Source organism: Salmo salar, chromosome ssa01, assembly GCF_905237065.1.
Source record: "Salmo salar chromosome ssa01, Ssal_v3.1, whole genome shotgun sequence".
NCBI lineage: Eukaryota > Metazoa > Chordata > Actinopteri > Salmoniformes > Salmonidae > Salmo > Salmo salar.
Window position 1 is genome coordinate 121,424,420 of NC_059442.1, and position 12,130 is coordinate 121,436,549.

General features: G+C 41.0%; 1 protein-coding gene across 1 annotated transcript in view; it reads right to left on the bottom strand.

Annotated features, from left to right (window-relative positions):
* Nucleotides 1-12,130, bottom strand: part of col27a1a (collagen, type XXVII, alpha 1a) — a 366,487-nt gene that overhangs the window by 17,289 nt on the left and 337,068 nt on the right. The window contains exons 47-53 of the mRNA XM_045688056.1: nt 10,192-10,299; nt 6,743-6,850; nt 6,339-6,446; nt 6,104-6,157; nt 3,557-3,619; nt 2,442-2,495; nt 2,318-2,353 (exon numbers count right to left, since the gene is read on the bottom strand). Of these exons, the coding sequence (XP_045544012.1) occupies nt 2,318-2,353; nt 2,442-2,495; nt 3,557-3,619; nt 6,104-6,157; nt 6,339-6,446; nt 6,743-6,850; nt 10,192-10,299 (531 nt within the window). The remainder of the gene's footprint in view (nt 1-2,317; nt 2,354-2,441; nt 2,496-3,556; nt 3,620-6,103; nt 6,158-6,338; nt 6,447-6,742; nt 6,851-10,191; nt 10,300-12,130) is intronic.

The window sequence follows — 12,130 nt, forward strand, 5'->3', positions numbered from 1 at the left end:
TTGCCGTGCTAGTTCCTCGTATCGTCGCCGCTCTGCTCTAGCTGCTTTAATCTCTTCCTTCGGACGGCGATACTCCCTGGCCTGCCTCCAGGGTCCTTTCCCGTCCAGGATTTCCTCCCATGTCCATTTGTCCTGACCACGCTGCTTGGTCCTTTGGTGGTGGGAGATTCTGTCACGTATGTCTGAAGAATGGGACCAAGGCGCAGCGTGTGGATCGTTCCACATTTTATTTAAACTGTGAAACTATGCAAGACATACCAATAAACCCAAACTAAACAAGAAACTGTGATGAAGAGGTGCAACACACACTTACTCAAAATAATCTCCCACAAAACCTAGTGGGAAAACCAACAACTTAAATATGATCCCCAATTAGAGACAACGATGACCAGTTGCCTCTAATTGGAGATCATCCCAAAAAACAACATAGAATTACAGAAACTAGAACCCCATATAGAAATACAGAAACTAGACAAAACCCCCTGACCTACTCTACCATAGAAAATAAAAGCTTTCTATGGTCAGAACGTGACATTTATAAATATATAAATCCCTAGCCTTTCTCCTAAACTGACCCAGAGGCAACACCACATCTGTCAAGGTGTGCATTGGAAGTCAGGCGCAGGAGAGCAGAGATGAGTGGACAAGGAACTTTACTGAGGCAATATATGAATAGAACGCAACCGCGTCACAAAAACAAATGCCCTCAGAACAAGTGAGGCAGCACTAAGTACAAAAGTACAAAGTACAGGCTGTCAAAAAGCACGGATGTAAAATATAACCTGGCGCAATCCAGCCGGAAGCGTGCCAACCTGACAATAAACAATTACACACACAGACATGGGGGGAACAGAGGGTTAAATACACAACATGTAATGAGAGAATTAATACCAGGTGTGTGGGAAAACAAGACAAAACAAATGGAAAATGAAAGGTGGTGTCACGGGTGTGCGTACTGGTAGCGAAGTCAGGTGCAGGAGAGCAGAGAGTTGTGAACAGGCACACACTTTATTTAGGCAGGCGCAAACAGCAGACGGACGCAACTGCGTCAAAACCTCCAGCAAAAATGGCAAAAGTGCAAAGCACGAAAACGGTCACAAAAGCTATAGTTTACCAAATAAACATACTTCGTGAAATAAACATGGATCATGGAAAACCAGCTTGGCGCGTCACATAAAACACGTAACACAAAACAATTCCACACAAAGACATGGAGGGGAACAGAGGAATATATAGCAGTGTAATTAGGGAATGTAAACCAGGTGTGCTGGGAACAAGACAAAACAAATGGAACAATGAAAAATGAAGGGTGATGGCTAGAAGGCCGGTGACGTCGAACGCCGAATGCTGCCTGAACAAGGAGAGGGGCCGACTTCGGCGGAAGTCGTGAAAACATCCAAATGAAACATTACTTGGAGATTATTCCACATGATAGGGGCCTGGTAGGAAAATGTTATTTTTAAGTGACAAGAATGCTGTAAAATGCCTGTTTAAACATTCTAGATAATTTTTCTTTTTTCTTTCAACATGCTGAGAAGAACAATTAGATATTGTAATGAAAATGTTGACTCAACAACATTTGATATTATCAATAGCTTTTTTATTGTCTCATGCGCTTACTTAAGCCTTTAAAAAGACTACAGAGCTGCAAGTGGACAATACCCAGAAAACATGACCACATTGGCCCTGTTGGACATTCTGTGGGCATGGACTAGCTCCACCTGCCTAACATTGGCTGGCCAACACTAGTCCACCACAGGCTAGCCCACACCAGCTTAACATGTGCTAGCACATGCTGGGCCAATTATTAGGTGGGTAACATAGCATGGGCCAAATGGGGAAGCCCACAGTGGCCCCTAATGTGTTAGATCAGGTGAGTGTTTTATTCTGTTCTACTTGATAATGTAGCGGCGGGGGCTCATTAGAATATTTGGGGCGTGGTTTGCATTCAGTTATTTTGTACAGCTGTTACTGAGAGTGTCATTCCAGATTGTACACTGCCATTTCAGTGGTCTTAATAAAGGCTTGAGTAAGTGCATGTGACATATAAAAGTATCTTACATAGTAACTACTATGTTGATTTTTGGATACAATGCTAATCTGTTAAAACGGATCAATTGTAATAAGGTTGGGCCTATACCATGAGCTCATATTAGGACCCAAATGGCCCTCACCAGAGAAGGGCTGCCCTCAGCAAAGGACCAAATGTGTTGTTATTGGAGCAGACTGAATCAGTGAAGTGAAACAATACTAAAATTGACCTTGGATTCCAGAGTAGGTATAGTAGTTAGGGTGGTTTGAGCACTGAAGTACTTACCATCTCTCCACGGCTCCCCTTGTCTCCTTTAGGGCCCTGAGGAGATACGTGTATAGTCAGAATGATGAAGCAAGCAGCCATACCTAAATAAATATTGTTTAATTGATATGGGTAAAATACTTACTGGACTTCCATCGGGCCCAATAATCCCCATCGGACCCATTACTCCACCTCTGCCCTGGAGATGGAAGGAAAGAGGAAGAGAGTGATGAGTTCCCGTCAATCTATAGCCCTGTTTATATCTGGTGCTAACATGCGTCCTTTGTTCCTGATTTTGTCCACATTCTGATTGTGCCCACATTTTTAGACTGGTGTAGACGATTAAAAGACTCCAGAGGCAGTCGGGAATGCATTGTGTCTGGATATCTTACAAGTGTAGACGGATCTAGACATTTAAATCATAATTGAGCCCTACAGACGAAGAACTGTATGTGCTTTTTGCATTTTCATTAAAAAAAATCTCACACCAAATACAAACATACACATACAAATAAGAACAAGTTTTTATTTTTCTGCAGTGATTACACCAATATGTACTTGCTAAACATCTCCTGAGTAGTTTTGAAGAAACTTGTGTGTTACTACTGTAGTCAAAAAATAGTTCTTAATATTCCGGGCAACTTTATGAATTGTATCTTAATTGAAAGTTCTTGGTAAAAATGTGTAGCACTATTTTAGAGTATTGTTAAGAATATAAGATATTTTATGCATACTGTCCCGGACCTGGGTTCAAATAGCTTATTTTTCTTTCAAAAGAGACCAAGGTACAATTGTGCTAACTGACATCGGTTTGAAAAAAGCTGTGCTCGTACATGGTATAACCAATAAAGTGTTCAAGAGGGTAGGCTCGCACACAATGTAGACATAGTACAATATCTTCTTTATGCTATTTTAATGTATTTTCTCTAGCAGCAGCAAGGGAAATACTTTTTCACACAGATGTTTCAGACAAAGCCTTCTCCTGTGTGTGCAATCAATAAACAGATCACAGAATAGTCCCAAAAGTTCAAACTCTGGCACTTAAGGCAGGCTAAATCAAACAGATTAAGCCTAGTCCTAGACTAAAAAGCAAACTCAAAAACCCTTCCTCCAGAGTTATTTTTCATCTAGGACTAGGCTTGAGCTGTGTCCGGGAAACTAAACCTGAAATTATTTGAAAGAAAACAAATACTACTTGATCCCAGGTTTGGTAGAGCTAGCATGCCGGAAATTACTGGTATACAAAAGGCCTCTACTTACCATTGTGCCCTGTGGCCCTTTTGGTCCCTGTATGCCTTTTGGTCCCAAGTCACCTGGAGGCCCCTGGAAACATCAATGACAAACATTTATAAAATCAGTATAACTTCATGTGCAACACATGTATTACACTCCCCCCATTTAAAGTATAGTAGTGATTTTAAACTATCACCCCATTTCAAGGCTTCCTTGTCTAGCTAAGATTAATGAATCCTTGATAAATGTACAACTTTGCTATTTTTTTATCTGAGAAATGTATTGTAACGACCCTGGGTTTATAAGCGCAGATATCGACTCTGCCCCAAAAGCATGCTCGAGCGGCACAGTCAATAGTACGCTGGACTTCGGGCTAGAAGGTTGAGGGTTCGAGACCTGCTCCCTGCATGTTTCATTACAGTATTTTGAATGTAAACCAATCAGGGTTTAGGCCTGGGCATAACACTATTAGAGCAACCACTTTAGTTGTTAATGAACTTGTCAATGCTTTAGACACAAAAATCAAATGTGCTGCTTTGTTTGTGGAGAAGCATTTGATACCGTTGACCGTGCTATTTTATTGAATAAGTTGTCCTCGACAGGCCTGAGCTCTGATGCCTGTTCATGATTATCTTAGTGACAGAACTCAGGCCATCGTGATTGATGAGGTCCAAATTTCTTGAAGTACAGAAAAGTGTACCACAGGGGCCAATACTAGGACCTGTTCTTTTCACTATTTAAATAAATGATGTTGGTCAATCTGTTAAAATGTTTACCTTTCATCTATATGTGGATGATACTATTATGTACACAATTGCTCCGACTGCTGAACTGGCTTTGACAAGGCTACATTCTGATTTTGCAGTTCTGCCCTTACTGATTTAAAACTCGTATTTAATACAGGCAAAACGAAACACATGTTGTTTTCAAGTTCTCGTAACACTGTCTCAGATTAATTGTATCTTTACTCATTGGATGGTTCAAAATCAAACGAGTCCCGACAATGATTTATCATTTAAAAAACATACAACTGAGCTTGTTAAAAAACTAAGATTTATAGTGGGCTTTTTTTTTTTTTACAGAAACAGATATTGTCGCTCTAGTCAGCAGGAAGCAGATTGGGCAGTCAACCTTTCTACTATTTATTAAAGTGCAGCTGCCTCTATTCTTACATTTCTCATAGTGCCCTTCGTTTTATCACAAGACAGTTTTAGTACTCATCACTGTATTCTTTACCAAAAGGTTAAATCACATCATTATGCTTTTTTTAATCTTTCATAGCCCTGCTCCACAAACTGCTGACTTACCTAACAAGTTATAAAATCCGTTCACAGGGTTGGTTAACTCTGGAAACTCATTCGGAGTCTAGATAGTTAGGTAAATCCGCCTTTAATTTCCTTGCGCCTTATGTGTGGAATGATAGACAGTACACTTTAAAATTGGAGGAATTGGTGCCTCTAGGGCATTTCAGACGGTTGTTAGGGGACCGTTTTACTGAAGAATGTGTCTGTTCTTTCTGATTGTGCTTTGCTTTTAGTGTATTTTGTGTATAATAATGTGTATTGTATTGTGTTTATTGTATTTTAATGTGTGGTGCCATACAGGGGTCATCTGGAATAAAGACCTTGGTTTCAGCATTGACTCCCTATCTAAATGTGGATGCTACCATGATTACGGATAATCATACTCACGATTCATTCAGGATTATCCATAATCATGGTAGCATCCACATTAATGTAGAAGTGTTCAGAAACATATTCTATTCTTATTTGCAAGAATAGAATAGAAAAAAAGTGACTCAAATGACACAATACATTATTTCACCATTCATTTCTATTGGGCACAAAATAATCTGGGCTATGGGACCTAATACAAACACACGATAACATACGCACTATACACACATGTACACATTGATTTTGAGTTATAAATATGTGGTAGTAGAGGCCTGAGGGCATACACTTAATGTTGTGAATTCTGTTATGAATGTATTGTAATGTTTTTAAAATGTATAACTGCCTTAATTTTGCTGGACCCAAGGAAGAGTAGCTGCTGAATACAAATACTAAACGTTTGACTACTTTAATACGGATATATGTGAATTTGTCCCAATACTTTTGGTCCCCTAAAATGGGGGGAATATGTACAAAAAGCGCTGTAATTTCTAAGTGGTTCACCAGATAAGGGTGAAAATAACCTCAAATGAAAGATGACAATCTGTACTTTAACCTCAATCATTGTATCATTTCAAATCCTAAGTGCACAACCAAAGCAACAAAAACACTTTTGGAGTTTACTTTATGTGGTTGTCCCACCAAGCTATCTTAAGATCTGAACTAGACTGTGTGGTACAAGGCCCCCATCTACTGGCGGTGGAAGGACACTGTTTTTTGCTTACTCAACTGTTTTCATGAACATTATTAAGGACTTTTTTTTGTCAATTTATTGTATAATATATATATATATATATATATATATATATATATACACACACACATACAGTAGGTGCTGTAGTTCGGCTACATTACATATACCCCTGGGCTGCCTGACATGTGCATGTGTGTATGAACTCACTGTAGGTCCAAACACTCCCAGTATCCCTGGAAAACCTGGTTCTCCTGTATCACCCTGGAACAGAGCAGACACAGCAGTTAGGATGTGGCCCCAACAATGGGGGACAACAACGTCCACCAATAGACCTACATCAGAAAACAGAAGTAAGCTAATACAGGAACCATGCTATGTGAGCATTACCAGTATCATCAATGTCAATATTGATCTATATACATGTTAGTTGGCTGAAACTTACAGGTTGTCCTTTGGGCCCCTGGTCCCCCTGTGGCCCTGGCAGTCCCATCCCACCCTTAAAGCCTCTCTTCCCTGAGGGTCCTGTCTGGCCTGGGAGGCCCCTTTCACCCTGGGAGAAGAAATCACATAGAGCCAACTGACATTAAGAATAGTAGTATGGAGTAGGTGCCTATTACTCTACAATAACGTTCCATAAATGTTTTTAGAATCAAGACATTCTTTAAGTTGAGCTTAATGACCTTTTAATTCAGTCAATTCAGGGGATGAATCGAATAGGATTTAATGACGATTTTACAATTATTGAATTGGAATTGTCATTCAATTATCCTTAGCCTATGTTTACACCCTGATGAAAACCCTTCCTCCATACATTCAACTACACAATTTCCATCTCTCTTACAGTACCTTTGGTCCGAAGGTTCCCATATCGCCCGGCAGTCCCAGCCCGCCGACTTTTCCACGGTAACCAGCTTTGCCAAGGAGACCGAACTCACCATCGTCACCATGCTCGCCCTACAGAGAGAGAGAGAGAGAGTAGATTTTTTGTACTGCATTGTCCTGTTTATCATTATTATTCATTGGGTATTCTTATTGTGAAGAATGCGAAGGATGAGCCCCATCTTTTTTTATATTTACATTTTATTTAAGTTGGCAAGTCAGTTAAGAACAAATTGTATTTACAATAACGGCCTTGCCGTGCGGTAGCAGAGAAAACAGTCTATAACTTGGGTGACTGGAGTCTCTGACAATTATACGGGCTTTCCTCTGACACCGCCTACTGTATCGGTCCTGGATGGCAGGAAGCTTGGCCCCAGTGATGTACTGGGCCGTGCGCACTACCCTCTGCAGCGCCTTACGGTGAAGCAAATGGTCAGGATGCTCTCGATGGTGCAGATGTTGAACTTTTTGAAGATCTGGGAACCCATGCCAAATCTTTTCAGTCTCCTTTGGGGGAAAAGGTGCTGTTGTGCCCTCTTCACGACTGTCTTGGTGTGTTTGGACCATGATAGTTTGTTGGTGATGTGGACACCAAGGAACATGAAACTCTTGACCCGCTCCACTACAGCCCCGTCGATATTAATGGGGGCCTGTTTGACTCTCCTTTTCCAGTAGTCCACGATCATCTCCTTTGTCTTGCTCACATTGAGGGAGAGGTTGTGGTCCTGGCACTACACTGCCAGGTCTCTGACCACCTCCCTATAGGCTGGCTCAACGTTGTCAGGGATCAGGCCTACCACTGTTGTGTCGTCAGCAAACTTAATGATGGTGTTGGAGTCGTTCTTGGCCATGCAGTCATGGGTGAACAGGGATTACAGGAGGAGACTAAGCACGCACCCCTGAGGGGCCCCTGTGTTGAGGATCAGCGAGGCAGATGTGTTGTTGCCTACCCTTACCACCTGGGGGCGGCCTGTCAGGAAGTCCAGAATCCAGTTGCAGAGGGAGGTGTGGGCACTATGGTGTTGAACGCTGATTTTCCTTTTGCCCAGATGTGAAAGGGCATTGTGGAGTGCAATAGAGATGGTGTCATCTGTGGATCTGTGGGGCGGTATGCAAATTGGAGTGGGTCCAGGGTGTCTGGGATGATGGTGTTGATGTGAGCCATGACCAGCCTTTCAAAGCGTTTCATGGCTACAGATGTGAGTGCTACAGGGCAATAGTAATTTAGACAGGTTACGTTGGCATTCTTGGGCACAGGCACTATGGTGGTCTGCTTGAAACGTGGGGATTACAGATTGAGTCAGGAGGAGGTTGAAAATGTCAGTGAAGATATTTGCCAACTGGTCAGCACATGCTCTGAGTATGCGTCTTGGCAATCCGTCTGGCCCCAAGACCTTATCAATGTTAACCTGTTTAAAGTTCTTACATCGGCTACGGAGAGCGTGATCATACAGTTGTCCGGAACAGCTGGTGCTCTCATGCATGGTTCAGTGTAATGCGTGCCTTGAAGCGAGCATAAAAGGCATTTAGCTCGTCTGACAAAGCACCGGAGTCTGACAACTTGGATGGAAAATTAGACGATATTGCCATTCCTATTTGCCATAACTTAAATCTAAGCCTACTAGAAAGTGTATGCCCTCAGACCTGGAGGGAAGCAAAATTACACTGAACAAAAATATAAACGCAACATGTTTCATGAGCTGAAATACGAGATTGCAGAAATGTTCCATATGCGCAAAAAGGGGGTGCAGAGGGGTTTTTCTGTCTGTAATAAAGCCCTTTTGTAGGGAAAAACTCATTCCGATTGGCTGGGCCTGGCTTCCCAGTGGGTCGGCCTGGCTCCCAGGTCCACCACTGGCTTCGCCCTTGCCCAGTCATGTGAAATCCATAAATTAGGGCCTAATGCATTCATTTCAATTGACTGATTTCCTTATATGAACTGTAACTCAGCAAAATCTGAGAAATTGTTGCATGTTGCATTCATTTTTTTGTTCAGGATAATTCCGCTACCCAAGAATAGTAAAGCCCCCTTTACTGGCAGAAATAGCTGACCAATCAGCCTGTTACCAACCCTTTGGATAACTTCTGAAAAAAATAGTGTTTGACCAGATACAATGCTATTTTATAGTAAACAAATTGACAACAGACTTTCGGCATGCTTATAGGGAAGGACATTCGACAAGCACAGCACTTATACAAATGGCTGATGATTGCCTGAGAGAAAATGATGATAAAAAGATTGTGGGAGCTGTTTTGTTAGACTTCAATGAGGCTTTTGACATTATCCATCATAGTCTGCTGATGGAAAAACGTATGTGTTATGGCTTTACACCCCCTGCTATATTATGGATAAAGGGTTACCTGTCTAACAGAACACAGAGGGTGATCTTTAATGGAAGTCTCTCAAACATAATCCAGGTAGAACTTTTTTCAATCTTTACTAATGATATGCCACTGGCCTTGAGTGAAGCCAGTGTGTCTAGGTATGCTTATGACTCAACACTATTTACATCAGCTACTACAACTACTGAAAAAGACAACTACTGACAACAACACCACTACAACAGATCACAACCCCAGAACTACTGACAACAACCACACAGCTACTAACCACACAACTAATGACTAAAGCATACAACTACTGACCACAACACCTGACCACAACTACTGACAACCACACACCAACTGACCACATAACTACTGACCACACAACACAACTATTGACCACACAACTACTGAGAAAGACAACTACTCACCACACAACCACACAACTACTCACCACAACCACACAAATAGTGTCCACAAAACTACTAAACCACACAACTACTGACCACAACCACACAACTATTGAGCACACAACTACTAACCACAACTACTGTCCAAAACTACTGACCACTACAGACTATCGATGGGCGATTGAAATTATTTCACTATTCAAATAATATAATTAAAATACACATTTTTTTACTTCTTCTACTACCATAAAAGTACTTTAAAAGAGCCCCACAACTTTACTTGTAAAGTTACCATCTAGTTCGTATGACTCATTTCTGCCATCATGACTCAACTAGTTAAGTTAATCGTTGTCTAATTACTTACAAATTCTCATAAATGTTCCCAAATGTTTTTCTTGTGTCTTGGTGAATTGTTCAACCATTTTTCTTTGGCAATATGAATGTGTAATTTTGCTTTAGTACACGGTATACCATTGCTTTACTACATGCATTGTATTCTAACTGCTGAGGACTAATTGGTTCTAAGTTAGGTGCAGTCTTCTTAATCATGGCTAGCACATTGCTTTACCATTGACAGCTAAGAATTAGAATTCCGTGAACTGTTGTATTTTTATAATGTGCTGCTCTTACCAAACATTTCCACAAGTGGTAATGCACTCTCTCTCCACACACTCTACTCACTGGCATGCCTTTGGACCCGTCCCTCCCTGAGACTCCATCTACGCCTGGCACGCCCTCCAGCCCCTCTCGCCCCACCATGCCTCTCGGGCCATGGAGACCAACCACACCCTGAGGAAGAAGAAAGACAAAATAAGCAAGAAGGATGAAGAAAAAGGGAGAATGAGCCATCAGCACCAAATGTGTGAGTAAGCCCTGTCAAGTTTTTGGTGTGATATCACAGGAATCTTATAATTAATATGGCCGACTATTAATGTAACCAGGTTAAGTACAGCACTGCAAGGTTTTATACAGTCAAATGTGATTTTAAATTTTTTTTAATAAAGAACTGTACAAATGAAACCTACGTGAAGTCCATATTAAAAATAATATACAAAAATGTAAAATATGCATGATACGAACGTATATATAGTAGTTGTGTGGCTGTGAGATATACAGTTGAAGTCAGAAGTCTACATACAACACAGCCAAAATCACTTAAACTCAGTTTTTCACAATTCCTGACATTTAATCCTAGTAAAAATTCCCTGTTTTAGGTCAGTTAGGATCACCACCTTATTTTACGAATGTGAAATGTCAGAATAATAGTAGAGAAATATTTATTTCAGCTTTTATTTCTTTCATCACATTCCCAGTGGGTCAGAAGTTTACATTCACTCAGACCAGAGGACATTTCTCCAAAAAGCACGATCTTTGTCCCCATGTACAGTCGCAAACTGTAGTCTGGCATTTTTATGGCGGTTTTGGAGCAGTGGCTTCTTCCTTGCTGAGCGGCCTTTCAGGTCATGTCGATATAGGACTCGTTTTACTGTGGATATAGGTAATTTTGTACCGGTTTCCTCCAGCCTCTTCACAAGGTCCTTTGCTGTTGTTCTGGGATTGATTTGCACTTTTCGCACCAAAGTACATTAATCTCCGTCCTGAGTGGTATGACGGCTGTGTGGTCCCATGGTGTTTATACTTGCGTACTATTGTTTGTACAGATGAACGTGGTACCTTCAGGCATTTGGAAATTGCTCCCAAGGATGAACCAGACTTGTGGAGGTCTACAATTTTTCTGAGGTCTTGGAAGATTTCTTTTGATTTTCCCATGATGTCAAGGAAAAAGGCACTGAGTTTGAAGGTAGGCCTTGAAATACATCCACAGGTACACATTCAATTGACTCAAATGATGTCAATTAGCCTATCAGAAGCTTCTACAGCCATGACATCATTTTCTGGAATTTTCCAAGTTGTTTAAAGGCACAGTCAACTTAGTGTATGTAATCTTCTGACCCACTGGAATTGTGATACAGTGAATTATAAGTGAAATAATCTGTCTGTAAACAATTGTTGGAAAAATTACTTGTGTCATGCACAAAGTAGATGTCCTAACTGACATGCCAAAACTATAGTTTGTTAACAAGAAATTTGTGGAGTGGTTGAACAACGAGTTTTAATGACTCTAACCTAAGTGTATGTAAACTTCTGACTTCAACTGTAAATCTAAAATCTATGAATGAAAAATCTGAGAACAGTAAAATTTTACACCCACATAAAGGACCCCTTAGTATTCATTTCTGATGAAAAAACACAAATGTGAAAAAAATTGTGGACATGAAACCCCTCAATTATGGGCAAATGGGAAAATGCGGCGTGAAGGTGGACAGGTAAGCTACCGCATTTAGCTGACTTTGCTTAATTTAGAGTTGATTATCAAGAAAATCTGTCACCAAAATGGAATGGTATGGCACAGCCGAATATAAGACTAAAGGCAAGATTCAATCAGATTCGCGCTAGCTAACACGCGCTAGCCGGAACTGCATTATACCTAAAGCGGAGATTGCCATTGGCTACAGGGAGTCGCATTAGTAGAAATCCCGTGCAGCCTTGCCTACAAGTTTGAACACTGGAATGTGAGATGTACAGTGGCTTGCGAAAGTATTCATCCCCCTTGGCATTT